General features: G+C 42.4%; 1 protein-coding gene across 1 annotated transcript in view; it reads left to right on the top strand.

The window, feature by feature from the left end:
- Positions 1-19,113, top strand: part of LOC311426607 (netrin receptor DCC-like) — a gene marked incomplete at its 3' end in the record, with an annotated part of 357,717 nt that overhangs the window by 187,577 nt on the left and 151,027 nt on the right. Inside the window, exons 6-7 of the mRNA XM_084503074.1 lie at positions 9,990-10,144; positions 11,969-12,089. Of these exons, the coding sequence (XP_084359200.1) occupies positions 9,990-10,144; positions 11,969-12,089 (276 nt within the window). The remainder of the gene's footprint in view (positions 1-9,989; positions 10,145-11,968; positions 12,090-19,113) is intronic.

The raw sequence follows: 19,113 nt of genomic DNA, 5'->3' as shown, positions 1-19,113 counted from the left end.
AATTCAGCTTACCTAGTAGATGCAAGGACTTCACGGAGCTCCTTGGTGCACAGCCAGCTTGGAGAGTCGCAACAAAAGGCCAAACTGCAGATGAGGTGAGCTGTAATTATTATTTCCTGATGCAATCACACTCTGAGACTTGCAGAGATTGAGCTAAGAGATGATAAAGGGTCAAAATAGTAAAATGTGCCAACATTTTAGAGGTGCTAGTTGTACAAAGACATAAAAAATGTTTGATGTGAGGTGTTATCATGCATATTGACATCTCTGTCCTAGAGTATCTGGAGGTAGGTCATGCAGGAAAATCCAAGGGGAAAAGTCAGCCCCTTCCCTAACTTAACTTTCAGAGCACGTTAGCCCTGAAAGCTCTGTTGGGATGATAAAGTCCATATAGACAGATTACAGGACAATGAGGTCCATATAGACAGAATATAGGACAATATTCCCTGGGACCAGGGGGAGAAGGTGGATGATGCATTCAGAGCACAGCAGGGCATCAAAGGAGCTTCAGCGAGAGTTAAACAGCAGAGCAGGAAATTCGCCGAGTACCTAAAATAGACGTTTTCGAACGTCTCATCTCAAATCAGCCTGTCTAAATGTATTGAATTCGAGAACTTTGAAAGGACTGTTTGAAATGTCTGAATTAAAAATGTCTTGAAAGTAAATGTGGAAATAGTCGAACGTCGTGGAAGGCTGGAGGTGAGGTTTGGAAAGGCACATGGGACTGGGTTGGGGATGCTCACCCCGGCAGCCACATCAGATAACGTGGTTTTTGAATGCTTTAACATGTTTTTTTTTTTTAATATTTTAACACGTTTTTCTAATATTTTGACCCATAACCTGGAAAAAAAAAAAAAAAAGCACAGACCAAATTCACAGCTCACACAAACACGTTGCTTTGCAAGAGCAGGATTGATCCCAAGCAGGAGAACTTGAGCTGGGCATGTGGATGTGTACCCTGTACAGACTGGGGGCTTTGCTGGAAAATACAGACTGGGGAAGTGCTGAGAGTCGAGGCTGATCAGCTGAGCATCACACCCAGCACTTGCAGCAGCAGAAATTGGTGTGCGATTGTGGATTTTGGTAAAAACAAGACCCTTGAATAAACCTAGCACGTCCACACCTAGCACGGGGGAAAAACACTGCAGAAGAACTGCATCCGTGGTTCAGGAAGGAGATTTAAGTGATCCAGGCATCCAAGGTGAACCGTGACATTGGTTAAAGGATAGGAAAAGATGCTGAAGATGAAAGAGCCCCTTTTATTTCTTTGATCATGATCTGTAGGTGTCTGTGCCAAGAGCAGAAATACAATAATAAAGAGCCTTACGGCCTACCTGACAACGACATGAGGAACATCCAGCGTTGAAAAAGGACAAGTTTAGACTAGAAGCAAGATAATATTTAAGAAAACAAGAGTAAGTAATAGAACAAGGTACCGAAAGTCGTGGTGTGGTTTGTATCTCTAGGAAAAACTGAATGAGATTCCTAAAATATATGCAGTAATCCAAAAATGAATTAATTCACAGAAGTTTCACTCTGCTTTATATGCAAGGTCAGGCTAGATCAGCTGCCAGCTGCTTTAGTGCTGCCCTTCTGGAGGTGAATGGCAAACAAAAAGCTGCGCTCGTGGGTCCTGGAGCAGGTGACGTGGCTGCTACTGAGACGACAGCTCCTTGATTTCTGTTCGGGTGAGCGCTGCGTGGATACCTCCCTGCCTTTTATCCTCGGTGACCTTGGATTACTTAAAAATCATTTGCCGCTTTTGCGTGTTAATCGAATTAGAGCGTGCTGCTTCTTTTCTGTTTGATCAAATTCAACCCCCTCTGCCACGGCATGAGTGTCCTGGAGCGCCTGTAGCTGCTTTGGGTCCTTTCATCTCCGTGCTCAAATTCTGGTGCTGAGACCAGAGGTCATCCTGTGCCAGGGCAGTGCATGGAGAGGGAGGTTTGCACCAAAAGCATCCTTGTTTTTTTGAACCAAAAGCATCCATCAAGGGAGACGAGCACTGAAATGTCTAAATTAGAGCCCTGGCATCACACCCTGCAGGCTGCTGCTATCCTGTGCTTTACCTGGGGGCTCGGAAATGAGCAATTTCTCATCCATCTTTCTGTTTTTTTTAATGGAAGGGAGGACTTTTAATTACTTCTTAGTAATGATGTCTACATTCCTTGTCCTTTCACTAGTGGCCCAAATCTTTATTTTCCAGGATGCATCTTTTGAGCTTCTGACCTCAGTCTGTGTTAACGATTTTGTTTGAATGAGATGGCTTGAAAGTTGATATTTAGTAGGAATAAATGAAATAAGGGTCCTCCCATTAACTTGTTGGGTAAATGAAAGTATAGTAAGCATCAAAACAGGCTGCAGTAATGTGCCCAATATTGCGTATTGCTATAATACATATTCTGTTTCACCTATTTGCTCCTCTGTTTCTCATTTTCTTCTCCCACAAGACAACGTGATAAGAAGGTGATTGAGGCCATACAGATAAAGATCTCAAAAAATAACTACCTTTTCAGCACGCTTTCTCAATATGCTCCTCTTGGAGCGTGACGAAGGGTTGCCGTTCTTTAATACTGGACTTTTTCCAGCCAAACATCTCCCCCCCAAGATTTCAGGGGCTGTCGGGCGAACAAGGCAGTGTGGGATTTGAGTGGGTAAACAGCTTTCTGTACATTTTGGGTTGTTCCATAAATGTTCCATAAACTTGCTGGAATACCTGTGTAAAGGGTATCGATGTGTGATCGGTTGGTGATATTATTTTTTGATAAGAGAAAGCAGTTAGGAGACCAAGAGAATGAAGAAAGGAAAACCAAGATGGGCTGCCAGACTTTTTTTTATTATTATTATCATTATTTCTTTGATTTTTTTTCCAGTCCAAATGTGGAAGAGGTGCTCCATGTGAGAGTGTTTTTATTCTCATGGTTTTGGGATGTGACAATGAGGCTGGACAGGCACAGGCCTATATTCTGTCCATGTGTGGACTTGACTGAGTTGCTCAGGAAATCCAGTGACCTCTACTGATATAAAAACTTCAATTCGTGCTAGTTTTGTTAGGAAAATGTGCTGATGAATTGAAACACTGCATCAGCCAGAAGTTTTGAAGGCACCTCCTGAGAACACCTAAAGGTGAGAGCATCTCCCAAGGTGTTGTAGTTTTATTTCTTCCTTCTTCCTCTCATGCTCACAGTTTTCATAGCCCTTTGCTGGGCTCTTTCCAGTACGCCCAGGTCTCTCTTGTACTTTGGGGCCCAGAAAGTCCCAAAATAAACCTGGGAAATCCGTGTGCGGAGAGGTGGCTGTCGGTGCCGGCTATGGAGGGGAGGGAGTCTTAGATATACACAAATCTCCCAGGGACATCTATTAATTACACTGGCTTTTAATTATCTGTCACTGATACTTTACATGACCTTGAGCGAGTCATTTACTCCGTGTGTGTGTGTATCTATCTGTAAAATGCTTGTGAATTATTTAATGCCTACAAATTGCTTTGAGATCCCAAAATGAAATGCATTATCGTTGCAATTACCGAGCCTGGAAGCGTGGTGCTTGCTGGTGTCAGCCCGAATCTCAGCAAAGAGCTCCAGGAAAGAGCGTTCACTGGTCCTCAACACACCACAGAGATCTGGAGAGCCATCATCCTGCCCTTATTTGCCTGTCTAACCACAAAAACATCTTATAACCGGGTTATGAAAGTTGAAATTTTGCGTCTCGTACAGATACAGAAGAGGAAAGTTGGTGGTGAGGTCTTGAGATGTTTGGTTTTTTTTATGATGAGACAGGTTGGTACTCAATTATCTTGAATTAATAGTTCAAGTAGTTATCTTGAATTAATTCAGAGCCATTGTATCCTTCCCTTTCTTTAAAGGCAAAGAAAAAATGTATTTTTCGGAGTCTTGTTTTCCCATTAACTTAATGCCCATTTGGGCTATCCTTAGGCGAACAGACAAAATACTTATAAATAAGTAAATAGAGATAATTCAGCTCTTCCTGCAGTTTTTTTTTTTCAGATGTTTTCATGCTGTTTACTAAAACCTGAGCTAATTGTCAGTATTGTATTAGCCCTTAGCCTCCTCTGTGCTGCGTGTGCTGCTGTTTTACAGGAGTTGACAGAAATAACGTTAATGCATCCGAAGATAAAGTTTGCCCCAATACACAATTATGAAATGCTCGTTTGTTCCCGGGCCAGATGGTAGGTGGTCAATAGCTGCTGTCTGCACCATAAGTCATAAAGGCAGCAATAAAATAAAATCTTTAGGTATTTAGAAAGTGACAGATATCTGTGACCTTAGTTTTCTCATCGCGGGCTGTCTGTTATCGGTACATCACATAAAAGCCACGTTTACTATTAAATAAATAATATTCTGTGGCCTCCAGTTGGGCATGGGTCAACACTTGTACCTATTAGAAGGGACAAGGATGTTTTGGTTCATTTTGGGGTTTTTCATTCAGTGGTCATATATAAAACAACGTTTTAAGGGGGAAGAAGTCGTCTTTCCATGTCGAACTTATTCACCAGTGGGGAGGGGTTTGGGCAACAAAAGAAAACAAAATTGGAACCAACACGGAGACAACACCATATTTTCCTCATATATTAGTGTCACCTTTTCTCCTGTGCTGGGGTGAGGGGCTGGCGCCTACAAATCAATGAGAAAATCGCTAGGTTTATTTAGATAAGATCAAGAATTTTACCTTCAAGTGTAGTGCAGGTCGTTGTAGCGTTGCAGAAGGATTTCTGCCTTTGGGAACAAGTGGGAGCAATGCTAAGCTTTGCTTTTCACTGCATTTTCTGGTGTATTTTAATACAGTAAGTATGGTTTCAGTTGCGTTTATATATATTAAGTATTTATAAAACTGAAATTGTGTTTTTCTCTAAGTGTCTCATCAGCGTGCTCATTGATAGGGGAGCATTTATAATGTAGGCAATAAAAATCAAAGTCTCTTCATTAAATTATTATTTTTTTAGAGAGCACAGCAGATTAGCAGCTTTTTACTTGGCTAAAACTGATGGTTCTCTGCTCACAAAGAAAAATCGGAGATGTTTTCTGCCCTCCAGTACCTAGCAGACTCAATACCAAGAGAGATGCACGTCGTCATGTAATAGAAAACAGAGGAGGGAAGGGTTTGACTACAACGCCCTGACGGAGCTGCACGAGTTGCCTGCACACCTTCTCCACCTCTTTCATGCACGCCTGACCACGGTGATGTATCGCTCGACTTTTTGGTGGCTCAATTCTTTTCCTCTCGGGAACCGCGAGCTGCCGCTGTTGTGATTTTTTTGTAGTAACGATAGGAGCTGACCTTCACGTGGAGAACTAAAGAAGCATGACGATAATCTAAATCATTAAAGAAGACAAGCCATGCCTTTATTTAGGTGAAGAATGAAGTTTTACATAGACTAACAGCGTCGTTTTTCTTTTATTTCTTCAAGGCTGGTCTGAGGGGAGATGTATTGATATCATATCGCCTTCCTGAACGTCAGGTGCAGAGCATAGAGTCAGACAAGGGTACCGAGCTGTGGCAGGAAAGAAGAAGATGGGAATTTTAATCTAGTTTTTGAAGACACATTATTAGGTATCTATTTATTTATTGCCTCGTACTCTCTCCAAAGAGCTCTTGTATATTGTAAGAGCATTCGTAGGCCCTTTTTTGTGACCTGTTGAAATAGTTTCGGGCTTTATTTTAAGCCCATGGCTTGTGCAAGCTAGCAGTGAAAAATACGAGGGCCCTTTTGGAAGGATTGGGATATAGGAGATGACAAAGGGTCCCTTTAAGCACACGCAATTGAAAGTCTTCCCGTTCTGCAGGCTGACAGGGTTGGGCACTCGCTGACAGCAGTTATCTTTCTTGGGTCAGTAGGACCACATTCCTTATTCAAACATGCAAAGGGAAGACGCTTCGCATTAGAAAACGCAGACATTTCTGAGGTAAAATTGCTTCCTCTTGTCGCAAGATCAGCTGTCATCTCGCAAAAGGTATTTCTAGAAATGGGGAGGTCAGCCCAACACCCAACGCTCCACGCTAGCTGTTGCTGCCGGCAAGGGCTCGATTCGTCCCCATGTCTCTTCTACAGGCTCATTACGACCAATCTTTGACATTCTTCCGAATAAATGCAGCCTCTTGTGCTCCTGGGAGGGGAAATCCCATTTGTTTGAAGCAAGGCTCGAGACCCCAGAACCTCCAGCAGCTTTTTGCAGCATCGCTGGCTTCTGTCAGAGCCCCTCGGAGCTGTCGGGGGTCCCCTGGTATTCTATTAAAACCCCAAATCTCGTGGACATCTTTTACATGTCTGATTAACCTTTTGGGTTTTATTTTTACTTCAATTTTTTTTTGGTACAGCACGCAGCATAAAATATCCTCAGCCTGAGACCGGGGCATTTTTTATATGGCTGGGTTGATGTGAGATAAGGAAAACGAGCGCTTTGAAAAGTGTTTTCATTCTGATGAGGTCTAAAAATGGAGCCTTCTGAGTTTCCATTTTAACTTATTTTTGCCTGAGGATAGGTTTTAAGGTTTCAACGGGGCAAAGGACAATATAAGGATACCGTAGCACAAGGCTGCTGAAATCTCGCTGAACTTGAGCTTTCCACCCATTCACAGAAACCTTCTAAAAATATATATATATAAAAACTTCTCTGAAAGCTCGTAAGTTTTCTGGTGGGAAAAAAAATGCCTGCGGTTTCTTCAAGTTGCCTTTATATTGCCACGATATAATTAGAAGGAACACGAGCAACAAGCAAGCATTTTCATTGCCTTTCCAGCCCAACTCACCAACCTCCTCCATGTACGCAGGCCTTTGAAATATTCAGCACGGAGCAAAAGAAGGGAGCGAACGCGGCAGCGCTTGGCATTTATTGATCCATAAAATATTTATGGCACGTGTATTTATGGTGCTTGGCGTTTTATATGTATGCATAACGTATATAGAGCAGGAGTCTGAATGTGTTACATCTGTCTGCTTTGGCATGTCGGGGTGTCCTTATTTGTAGCGTCTACCTGTGTTTCGTGCTGTCTGATTTGCTTTATGGAAGCTGGGATGATGTCTTTTGAAAATAATACACCTACCCCACTGCATAAAAGGTTTGTGAACACACGATAATTATTAAATACATTTGTTCTGTCTAGAAAAATGCCAACAATTATTATTTTTTTAAAAATGGGGAGGGGAGCAGCAGTGACCCCATGCTGGTGGAGGGAGGGCAAACCTTCGGGTCAGGGTCCGTGAATGTGTGCGTCAGAAAGAAGAACTGGCAGGAATCTGTGAATTACAAGCCTCTAAATTAATTACAGGCTTCTGGTGACACGGCAATAAACCATTCTAATGAAGATTGAGTAGTTTATGGTTTTGTCAGAGCTCTGAAAAATTGCGGGGTTTGTAAACTGCGTAGATAGCGGGGGGTTTGGTGTGAGCTTATTGAATAAAATATACTGGTGGAAAGAAGCTAAAAATGAGCATGTGAATTCGCTTGCTTCTTAATTTTTAATTCAGCTCTTTGTTACACAAACAGCTTGTTTGCTTTCCCTTGAACCGAGCTATTCAACGCTGATTATTCTCCGCTCTGCCGCTGTGTCTTTTTGTATGTCTCTAGTGTATCTGATGTTATTTAAAAAAATAATAATCTCAATCGTCATCCTCATTACCGGTGTTTCCCTATCAGTGATGTTTTTTTTTTTTTTTTTTTTTCTGAAAAACCTGCAGAATTTCTTGCATGCTCCTGTGGCTGTGGGGTCTTGAACCTGTTGTGCCCCCCCAAAAGCAGGCAGAGCCTTCCTGACCTGTGCACGCACCTCCGTGGGAGCCTCTTCAGTAGGAAATTAGGCAGCTAAGTTAATCAGGACAGCTCATCAGGTTTAATTTGTGCACACTGGAGTTGATCGGAACCGGATTGGGAGCTTCTAGGTATCCAAAACTGTTAGGTGCGTGGAAAATAAGGCTGATCTGAAAGAGAACCAGGGAAGATTTGACATCGGAGCAACGCTGAGGGGCCCAGGGCTCGTGCTTATTTGTGTAGATAACTTAGCTCCAAAGCAGAAGCAATTGCTAGAAATTAAGAAATAGCTGACACGATAGCCTTGCAGTCTTAATTTGATCTTGTTTTCATGCATTTTGTACAGTTTTTAAATAAAATAATCAAATTTTCTCCAAAATACTCCTACCTTGTTGTGGACGCAAGCTTGGAGAGCCCTCCAAGGATTTGTCGGGAGTGTATGATGAAAGAGATGGCATCTCAAGGACTCTGCTGTCGTTTATTACCCAAGCTGGAAACCGTAATGCCAATAAGGGCAAGTAAGTGATTGCAGGCAGAGTTATGTGGGTAAGGTAGTTAAATGCAGCTGTGAAGAGCACATCAAGATAATGCTTTGGTCACTTGCACGACGCTTCTGTTGCTGTAGATGGTTGGGTTGACTCATGTTCTGCTTGCCCCATGAGATTTTAAGGTCTGGTGGACAACTGGAAGACGTTAGTCTCAGTGGAGACTGCTCTAAGTCACACCTAACTCATCCAGAAAAACTGGGGGGAGTTCTCGTGTCCTTTAAGCTGTACGTTGGATATTCTCTTGATTTGTGACGCTGGCAGAGTGCTACGAGATTAAGGAAGCGCGTGGATCATGCCAAAATAGGAACCAGAGAAAACCCTACTGGAAACTCATCGTTTTGCTTGCACGGAAGAGTTTGAAGCCTAGAAAGCGTGAAGCCGTGTACTAAATAGGAAGCTGGAAATCAGATCCTAAAATACTTACAGCAGACGTGCTCCTCTGAGAGCCCTGGGAGGCTGCAGAATTTGATGGTTTAGCTGGGGAGTGTGCTGTAATCCTTGCAAACCTGGCGTCCGAATTAGGGATGCAAGGGCAGCCTCGACTGTAACATTTCTTTAGCTTCTGCGCAATTGATTTTATAATCTTCACCTTCTTTTAATTTAGGGGGGGGGGGGGGGGGTTGAATATTACAGCTTTATAAATATTATAAGCAGACAGCAGGAAGGATGGCTCAAGAAACACAATTGGATTTTCTGTCTGAAATGATAAGTCGTGGATGGTACTTGGAAATTTAATCCTTTCTGGCTTCCCGAGGACTATGGATATTCAAAACCATCGTTCCCCTGGGAAAGCTGGTGGGAATGCTGATATATTTTTTTTTTTGGTGGGTGCTCTTCAGTTGGATGCGAGGGGAGTGGGCTCGTCAGGACGGTGACGTTATGAGTGGTTTTCCTCAACTTGCTAATTTCTATTGTGCTAGTGTTACAATAATGATGAAATTAAATTAGCATATCGTATAGCATACTGAAAAGCTGTGAATACATTACAGTAATGCAAGGCAACAGATAATTGCTGGCTTAATAAGTATTCCTTCTCAGCAAAGATAACTATTTTTTTCTTCTTCCATCACTGGGGACGGATTTCCTAGTTATTGATTATCTCTTCATCTTCTATTAAACTCGGTCAGAAGTCCTGGTTTAGATGAAAATGTCTCTAAATGCTCCTAATTCTGTGTCGCTTGCCAATGAACTTGTCTTATCCCTTTACGTACCTCTCCATACGTTGACTTACAGTCTTTGTTAAGTTAGCAGTTGGCATCCAATCCTTTGAAATGAATGAGATTTAATTACCCTCCTTCCTAGAGATTTATTTATTTATATTTTTATTTATTTAATTTCCTACGATCAAGTTACTTTTATAAAATTTCGGGTTGTGTGCACTGGAAAACAACTTGCATGTTTTGTAAATTGAAGTTCAAATTCTTTCTTTTGGCCCCAAAAAATGAACAAAAAGGCTAGAAATGAATATTAAAAGCAACCATTAAGTGCTCTCTCTAGAATAAACGTTTTCCCTAGTGTTTCCTTGTTAAAGGTTGAAGAGAAGAATTTGAATTACAGATGTGTTTTCTACCTATTTCTGATATTTTTGAAGGCTTACTGAAATTATTTACTTGCTAAACCTTTACTTGTATTTACTCATCGCCGCTTTCATTTTTCCCCCCACCTCTTTTTGTAGTTCCACCATGGTTTTTAGTTCGCCCGTCGAATCTTTATGCCTACGAGAGCATGGACATCGAGTTTGAATGCGCCGTGTCTGGCAAGCCCATCCCTACGGTGGAGTGGATCAAGAATGGAGAAGTGGTCATTCCTAGCGACTATTTTCAGATAGTGGTAATTCTCTAGTTTTTTTTTTACTCACTAATGGTTGAGATTTTTTATCAAGTTGGGAAATGTGTTCTGATACTTGACCCAATCATTGCCTTTGCAAACTTGGAAGCTTTCCCAAACAAAATTTATTGTGCCTCCTAGTGCGAAGAAGGAGCATTGCAGCAAGATGTTATAGCAAATTTGTTGATGCCGTGTCCCAGATTTAGGGAGATTTAAACACTTCTTTTTGGAGAGATATAACAGTTTGTGATCCCAATCTAAATTATTGTTAATAATATCGTTTGCCAAGTGCTAACGACTTCCTTACTAACTATTGGCCTTGGAACAGAAATACTAGATCTCTTCTCTAAGGAAGTCAGACTCACGAGATTGTTAGGAATGACAAACGACGGCTATGGTCGAGTGCAAAGGTTCACTGATGAAGACAAATTTTAGTTTCTCCTTTTAAGTACAGATCTTTAAGGTTTCAGGGTACCAGAACAAGCATTAGGGAACACGTTGGTGGTGCTCCACAGAGTTACATGAGCAAAAGATGCTTTTCTTGGTAATTTTCACCTTTTGAGTCTCCCTACAATAGTTTCAGATTCGTTTCAGGAAATACTTTGTCCAACTTATGGCTTGGTTGATGAGAGGAATTATTTCTTACAGTGATTTTATATAAATCAAAAGGGGTTAATAATGAGAATAGCTTCTTGATATAATTAGATTTTTAAAGAGAATTTTTGCACATTCTCCCCAAAGTAACATCCCCATGCAGGACTCCCACCCCTTTTAGTTTAAATGCAGCTGTAATATAAGCTTAGTTTATGCTGAGTTTTCCAAAAGCATTGATCTCCTGAAAGCAGTGCCACTTGTAAATGAGCTGAAATATTGGAATAGAGCCCCAAAAATCTCAGTGACAGTGAAGATGTCCATAGGCCACGAGATGTGACTTGTTCATGGCTTGGTTCAGTGCTTTCTAATTTTTCAGCTTGTAACCAATAACATCTTTTAATTACCAATCAAAAAAAAAAAACAAAAAAAAAACCAGTTTTAATGTGGTGTTCATGCACGATAGATACACTCTGCCATACGCAATAGTAAGTTCAACTTTTTTTGATTATTATACATCATTGCTCGTTAAAAAGCAGCCAGAAGCGTTAAGCTTCCAAGGAAAAGGACAGCTCTGTTGCTGTCATGGTTATGTGGTGGTGGAAAACTGTCTCACTTTTAAATTATTGTTAATAGAAGGCATGTTTCAGCCAGAGCACACCCCTCACTCCTTTTTTTTTTTTTTTTTTTTTTACCCAAGATAATAGGTTTCTGCTTGTGCTAACAGAAGTTAAAAGCTAAATCTCTTTCAAATGGAGTAAGCGCAGAGTGACCTTTTCTGGAGGATCTCCAGGCCTCGAGCCATCAGGAGGGTTTGACCTTCAGCACAGCATTTGTTCAAAGACACAGAAGTTGAAAGTTCTTTTAAATCTTCCCTGCGGCTAAGGGCCAAGACAAAATTCGGAGCACTAACCAAGTGGTTGGCTGTAATTTTGGAGCCTAAACCTTGAGAAAGGTGTTGGATGGACAACAAAGTGAGTCCAACCTCAGGCCCGTAGGCACCTTCCCTCAAACAAAATGCAAAGATACCACGTGTCGAGAGGTTTCTGATGAAGATTCTCGTTGTTACAGACCTTGTCCTTAGATGCCTATGTGATCTGGGGTTGAGATTGCGTGCGCAGTGCCTTTGTTTCACAGAACAGCTGTTCCGTGAAGGTTTTGTAATCCTCGTTCACGTTGGCTGGTGTTTTTCTAATTAATTCTCTTCCTTTCTTTCCATTTTCCGTATTTCTCTAGGGTGGCAGCAACTTGCGGATTCTGGGCTTGGTAAAGTCAGATGAAGGATTTTATCAGTGTGTAGCTGAAAATGAAGCTGGAAACGCACAGGCCAGTGCACAGCTAATCATCCCAGAGCCTGGTAAGATGCAAAGGACACAGAATTGCAGATGTAATTAATGCTATTAACATAAAAATCCCAAGCGAGCAGCTACTATTCTTTATTCCCTTTTACTTCTCCAGCTGGCTGGCTGTAGTTAAAAGTGTGTCCAAGCTCTCAGATACTTTGAGACATTTTGTTCACTGAGGCAATTACAGATGCTGGCCTTGTCCTAGAGCTGACTCTGGAGGCCAACTAAACCTGCACGAAGAGCCAACGGCGATGCCTCACCGTCTGTAGGGGAGCTTTGTCCTCCTGAAATAGGAGAAGATGGTCATAAGTGGGTGAGGTGATGGAATGAAACAGTCCATAAGCATTAAGGGATTATATATCTAGTTGTGTTAAGCTTTTGGAGAAGGTTTTGTCTTGAGGAAAGGGAAAGAAAAAACATTTTGGCACGGGGCTATCGAGCGCAGCCAACCACTGAGATCATAAGGTTTGTGTCTATGTACTAGAAGGACAAATGCTGCTCTGTTGCTCTGAAATTAATAGTCGTTTAGTTGTATGGACTGCATTATACAGCAGCATAGGTATTTTGGTTTACTCCTTCATGTTTTTTTAAGCCAGCAGAAAGATGTCTTCATCTTAAACCAGACGCCTTGTAAAATGTGGTTAAAAACCTTTCACAGTTTCTGGGTTGTAAATGATTAATGACCCGCTCCGGGCTGCAGGATGCACTTGCTGCTTCTCAAAGATGATGCCAGGAAGCTGAGGGCATGGGAACGTGCAGAAGCATCCTTCGTTCCCTGATTTGGCCTGGGAAGAGCAGAATCTTTGCAGTCATGGAGTGATGTAGCTTGGTGGGAGAGCCCTGCCCTTGCAGGATCCTGCCAGATGAGCGTTTCCCTTGTCTCTGTGCAGTCACCAGAGGTGCTGATGAGGTTATCTTCCCTTAGGGACAAAGGTGAAAATGAGAAAGCACTTAGAAACTAGATTTCACGGGCGGAAAAAATGCCTGTGTGATATTGAGGAAGGACAGCAGGGATCAGCGAGGCATCATCCTGTTCAAAACCAACCTGTTTCCCCTTCAGATGTCGCCATGGGGAGATGCAGGATTGTTTTGCCTTTGCTTTTTATTTTCTTTGTTTTCTTTCAAGCTGAATCTGGCATTCAGCTCATGCACTCGAATGATATTTGCATGCACGAACAACTGAAGGAAACGGGCCGTCTCCTACTGTAGGGGGGTTTAATCTGGCTCTAGGATCAGCCAAAGCAAAACTGGGTTTAACTCAGCGCCGCTCCTACCTCGTCATGAAGTGCTGTCAGTTAATTTTATACCCTGTGTTTGTGTTTATGATGCTGGGCATTGGATTAAAATCGAAGAAAATGAAGAGCAGATACTAAAGAGCTCCAGGACACCGTTGCAAACTGTCTCCGTTTCCCTTTTTTAAGTGATGGATTACTTTTTCCTGGCTGTTTAATCAGCTCTTCAAACAATGGCACTCCAATTCCTCGGAGGTGAAGGGGGGGCCGGCATGCACAGCTGGCGCAGGAGCCAGCTATAAATGCAGATGAAGTGGTGGGGCTGGGGGAAATATTTCTGCTCTGCTCAGCGAGGGCTCTGGTGGGGGCTGGCGATGACCCAGCTTGGTGGTGTGGCTTTTTCTGGGAGGCTGGTCCAATAATTTGGACCATGCTGAGAGCTAACTGTGTTCTGTATGTTATCTTGGGGGATATTGGAAGTTTAGCATGGGTAAAAGGATGTAATCGGTCCATGCCATCATTATTATGCAGACGTGTAGGTTGACAGCCTCCGTTTTGACCACCGTTAACTGTAGGACCCGGAGGAGCAGCACGTGAGTTGGCCTTAAAGCAAGAAGAAACGAGCTCCGACTGAGACCGAGCGCGTCCCTTGTAAATGCTGTGCTGCTAAATTGGAATTAGCCAACACAGAAATGAGAAGTGAAAGCCAAACGGGCTGCGAGCTCCCGCAGATAATAGCCTCGGCTTTCACTCCTCCAGACGTGGCTGGAGGATGCTCCAAACTCTTTGGGTAGGTGTTGTGCTTAGACTACAAAAAGCCAGAAATGTAAAATCTCTGTCCTTAGCTGAGCTCGTGGCTGAAGAGACGCTGTACTCAGCAGATTATTACGAACTAGGGTGAAAGAAGTGATGGTGGATGGGTTGCGATCCACGCATCAGGCAGCATTTCTTCTCCTGTTCCCTTTTTTTCCCATTAACGGCCTTAATGCCATACTCCAAGCAAGAGACTGCTCACCAGTTGATAATAAATTTATAAACTGCAGCTTTAAATGCTTATTTCTTTAAAAAGCAAAGCAGTAAATAAGAGATATCAAAGGATTTCTCTTCTCTCGTAATCTTCCACCATCACATCCTGGGTTTCTCAAGCCACTTGGCTACCTGCTGGCCTCTGTTTCTGCCTCATGACTCTGCCAAAGAACAATTGCTCTGGACCTACAGGCATGCGTGATCCTATTAAGCAGGTAAAGGAACAAACCCTACAATATGCACTCCCGGTACAAGTACTGGCAAGCTGGTTCTCAGCAAGACAAAGCAGCTGAAAGAGATCTCCGTCGGCTGCCTTATTTTTATAACTGTATAAAACCTGTTATTTGCACACCTAGAAAATGAGCAGAGAGCAGCGTGGTGGTGAATGATGGACACGCATAACTTCAGCTGAAGAGAAGATCCCCGAGGAAAATCTTCCTATAAAGAACTTCCAGGCAGTTATTTGCTTTACGCCAGCAGCTCCTCATCCTTCAGATATTCAGAGGACGTATGGAGGGATTGTTTTATTCTAGCAGGTGAAAGATCAGATAAAGACAGCCCTGAAATCATCAACGCGTGTATACAACGGGATAATTATTAGCTGTGTTTCTGCAGTAAATTCCTCGCTAGACAAATCCGCAGCTTAGGAAGATGCCCTCGCTCAGAGGCTGGTAAAAATGCTGTAAATCAGCCTTGGCTCTTGGCATTGTAATGCTTGAGCATGTCCCAAATTGGACGTTGTAGGGAGATGGAGAAGGGTGCAGAGGGCTGAGACTCTTGGAAAGACCCTCAAGGGGTGAGCTCCAACGAGCTCTGAACACCCCTGCTTGTGCTCAGCTGTGTGTGGTTCAGTTTCTCATTTCCATCACATCCTTTTCCTTTTCAATTCCTCTGCTTCCGAGTTGTGTGGCCGCTTCTTGTCGCACGTTTTCGGCTTAGCAGCTGGCAGATGTAACAGTTTTGCATGTGCAAGATCTTCGCGAGGAGTTTGCATTTGTTGTATAATAAGACTTAGGTTGGGAAACTTGTAAATTACTTTTTCTTGACAAAGAAACAGGGATGAATCAATCTTCAGAAATCATTTTCCCTGAATTCCTATTAGAAAACCATTCTGCAAGGCATCATTTCCCTTTATTCTAAGTCTCACTTCCTCCTTAAGAAATCAAAATCTATCTACGTGTTAAGAAATGGAGCTAATTTTGCCATTAAAATTCAGATTTTTAGTCTTTGCAGGTTTGTTGGAAGAGCCAAACAGCGTACGTTAGTCTTGCTTGTGGTTAGTCTTAAAACTAAGGTGAAATATAAAAGCAGGGTTTTGAATATCGGGAAAAATGAGTGAAAAAAGTAATGAATGGATTTTTTGGGAAGATGTTAGGCAGGTGTATCTTCGTGCTAATAATCCTGGTCCTGCCGTAGCATGGGAAGCTGCTACGTGCTGCCTCTCCAGTCTGCCCTCGATGCCCTGAATTAGAACTAGCAAATTTCCCAGGGCTCCTCCTTGCCATGGAGGAAGATGCAAGGGGCTATTTCAAGACTCCACTTGCAAATTTCAAAATCGAATGTGTGTATGTACATATAAATATTGCTTTTTTTTTTCTTTTTCCTAACCCGGAGAACGGCAACTCTGCCGGCATGCGAAATGTATTTTCTGAAGGCTTATTTATTAGGCTGGTTGGCCAAAGAGATGCTACAGGGGAAACCTCTGGCAGCAAAACAACAAAAGCACCTAAGGACCTGCACGAGGCTCGGGGTTGGGAAGGAGAATGACCTCCTGAACCAACATCGTGTGGTTTTGTGCTGAGACAAGAGCCTTAACCTCCTTGTTTTAGTATGCACAACTGGTAAGCCGCTCGCGTTTATTGCACTGCATAAGCAGTAATAATCATGATAATGGTAAGAATAAATTTGGTTTATATGCTTTTACGGTGGTCTTTGCCATAACATTATGACACCTTACTGGGGATTTATGGCAGACATAAGCAAAAATACGAAATCAGCAGAATATCTTTCTGGTTTAAAATTAAAAAAAAGGTGTAGAAAGGCCATCCTAGAGGTGCCCAGAAGACTGACCAAAGCTCTGCAAGGGATTGTCTTGGAAGATATTTAGAATTGCTCCTTCTGCAGGTCTTCATGAACAAGGTAGGCAAACGTTTTCCAGGAATAACAGGGGTATTTTTAACCCTGCCACAGGATGTTGGAAAGGATTGGTTGAGTTCCTGAGTTTGTTTCTGGTTCTGCTTTCTTTGGATTTAAGTGAATTTTTTTGGAGATTTTCTACCATAACAGATTCAAGAATTGCACAGTGGAAATCAGGCAGGGAGCATTATATCCAGAGTTTTCTTCGTTTTATTTTTTTGGTTTTATTTTCTGGTTTGGACCAGAAAGGTTCTGGATGTAGGGACCAGTGTTGTGAGAAATGCTCAGGTGTGAGCAGACAGAGATCTGTTCTTAAAGGCAAGCTTCGGACACAGCTAATGCAGGTAGGGGATGCTTGATCTTGTCCTAAAAATACGTAAAATACATCTTAGTTCCAAGGTGGCAGTCAGATACACACGAACATTTGTGTTTCCTGAATCATTTACAAACGTTCTCGTGTTTTCTTTAAAAATTAAAAAGAACACAGAACAAAAGAGTGATCCAAGCACAAAGAGTCTGTAAAGACATGACAGATTTTTTCAGAAAACACTGTGAAATTTCTTGCATATAAGGGAGGAAGAGCTATTGTCACAAACACAGCTGTGTATTAAAATTGATTTAGGATAATCTGAATAACAGACAGAGGAGTAATAATTTCCTATAGAGCTGTTTACAGTTTCCAAGCCAGCCTTCCCATGATTTTGTGTTTCTAGAACAGGATATGTGTTGATAAATAATAGTCCCGGGAAACTGGAAGGCAATTAACATTTAAGTGGTGTTAATGAAAATATCACTTACCGTATATTAACTTTACGTGGTAATGTCAGAAGAATCACGAGATAGAATAAATAACTGCACAATTAGTTCCCAAACTTCAAGATGTGTCAGAATTTAATTTGGCAGGGAAGCAGAACTGAAGGGCGATGTTTGAAATGTGGAAGTGATGTAATTTCTAGGCTTGTATGAGTTTCCAGACAATTGAATGTAATTAGTATGATAGCTTTGTATCGGAACTCTTACTGCAAGTGTTCCTAGTTTTTGAATTTTTTTATTATTTTAACCTGTAAAAGCAAACCTTTTGGTCTTCACGAGTGTTATATGAATGACTGGGCTTACGTCCCTAAAAGCTTCATTTTTTTTCGTAGCAATTTGAGCGCAGAGAAAACAGGTTTTTGCGAAGAGCTCATTCAAGAGCCGCTCCTTCAGGTTTGCGTAACCTCAGCACTTTATGTTTTCACCGAGAGCAACGCAACCTATTACACATTCAGATAAAGCTGTTGGAAAAAAAATAATCCATAAAAGGCTCCGAGTCAAATTCTGGAGAAGCTCCTGGTTGAGGTGAGGTCAGCGAAGTTGCACAGGGCTTCGGGAGCATGCTGCCACCTGGGTGCAACTCTTTGTGCCCCTGGCTGGGGCTTCCCAAGGCTTTTGGGGTGGCTGCCTGTCCTCGGTTATGAACTTTCAGGCTCCTTAGAGCTTGTAGGAACCTATTTGTGTGTATAAACAGGGATTATAGTTTTACTGGAAGTAGAGGTGGCAGCACTGGTGTCAGAAGTCCTGGCCGTTCGTGGAGGTCCATGGCCCTGTGCACGCTCGGAGGGTTGTTTGCCATGGGGCTCGATTGGATTTTGTAGGTTATCTAGGCAAAGATTTTCTTCCTTTAAACCGCCTCTAAAGAAGGAGTTGGGAAATTATTGGAAGAAAGACAAACAAGTGCTGAAACTCTTTGTCTGACCCTGGTGTGCCCAGGTTTGTCTGCAGACCTCCCAGTAATTCGCTTGGGTGCCTTCTGCTCAAATGAGTTCAATTTTCTTGGTTATCTAAGGTGTCCTAAAGATACCTACATTTTAAAACACAGAGTGTTTTTGCGTTCTGCAGCTGGATACTGGGTAGGAATCGAAGATATTTATGGCTCGAGTCCTTGTAGGCTTGTTCATTTGACCACGTATGGTTGGGTGACCAACTTCAGCCCTCACCTGCCATTTCCCAAGCTGAATTTCTAACTTAACTCCTCGCTCGGTCAACTCTTTCCCCCCTTTTCCCAGGCACTGATTGTTCCCTAACCGTAACATCTTCCTTTAGAAGCACAGATGAAGTTAGACTGCAGAGCTTGCCAGTAATAAGGTCAGGAGATGCATTGTCTGCAGTCCTGAGCGCTGATGAGTTTTTATACGTGGTGCACCACCTTGTCACCTTCGCGGCAGAAACCTATTTGCTGAGCTGCCGTTTGATCGACGGTAAGAAAGGGGAAGAAACAGCTGGACGTGTTTGCTTTATGGGAGAAACATCAAATTAATCTCCGGGCATATTTGTCAGCGATATTAACTTCGTATCTTCGCTTCCTGATGGAAAGATTCAGGGAAAACAACCCCCAAACATGTCTTACACGTGGCCCTATTTAGGAAGCTGCAAGGTATTATATTGGTTTTTGCTTTTATTCCTGCTCAGGACCAATGGTACCTGATTTTTACAAAGTACTGATTTAGGGTAGAGTTTATTTGGACCTGTTCAGCCTCAGAATTAGTGCTGAGGGTTGGACAGGCTGTGCAGTGCCACGGTATCCTCGCCATCACCGTGGATACGACAGGGTCCGGGATTATCCTCAAATATCCTTTGTATCCCCTTAATTTGAGAAGTTAGG

The sequence above is a fragment of the Aythya ferina genome, assembly GCF_964211825.1.
Source record: "Aythya ferina genome assembly, chromosome: Z".
Classification (NCBI taxonomy): domain Eukaryota; kingdom Metazoa; phylum Chordata; class Aves; order Anseriformes; family Anatidae; genus Aythya; species Aythya ferina.
This window is presented reverse-complemented; position numbering and strand designations above follow the sequence as displayed.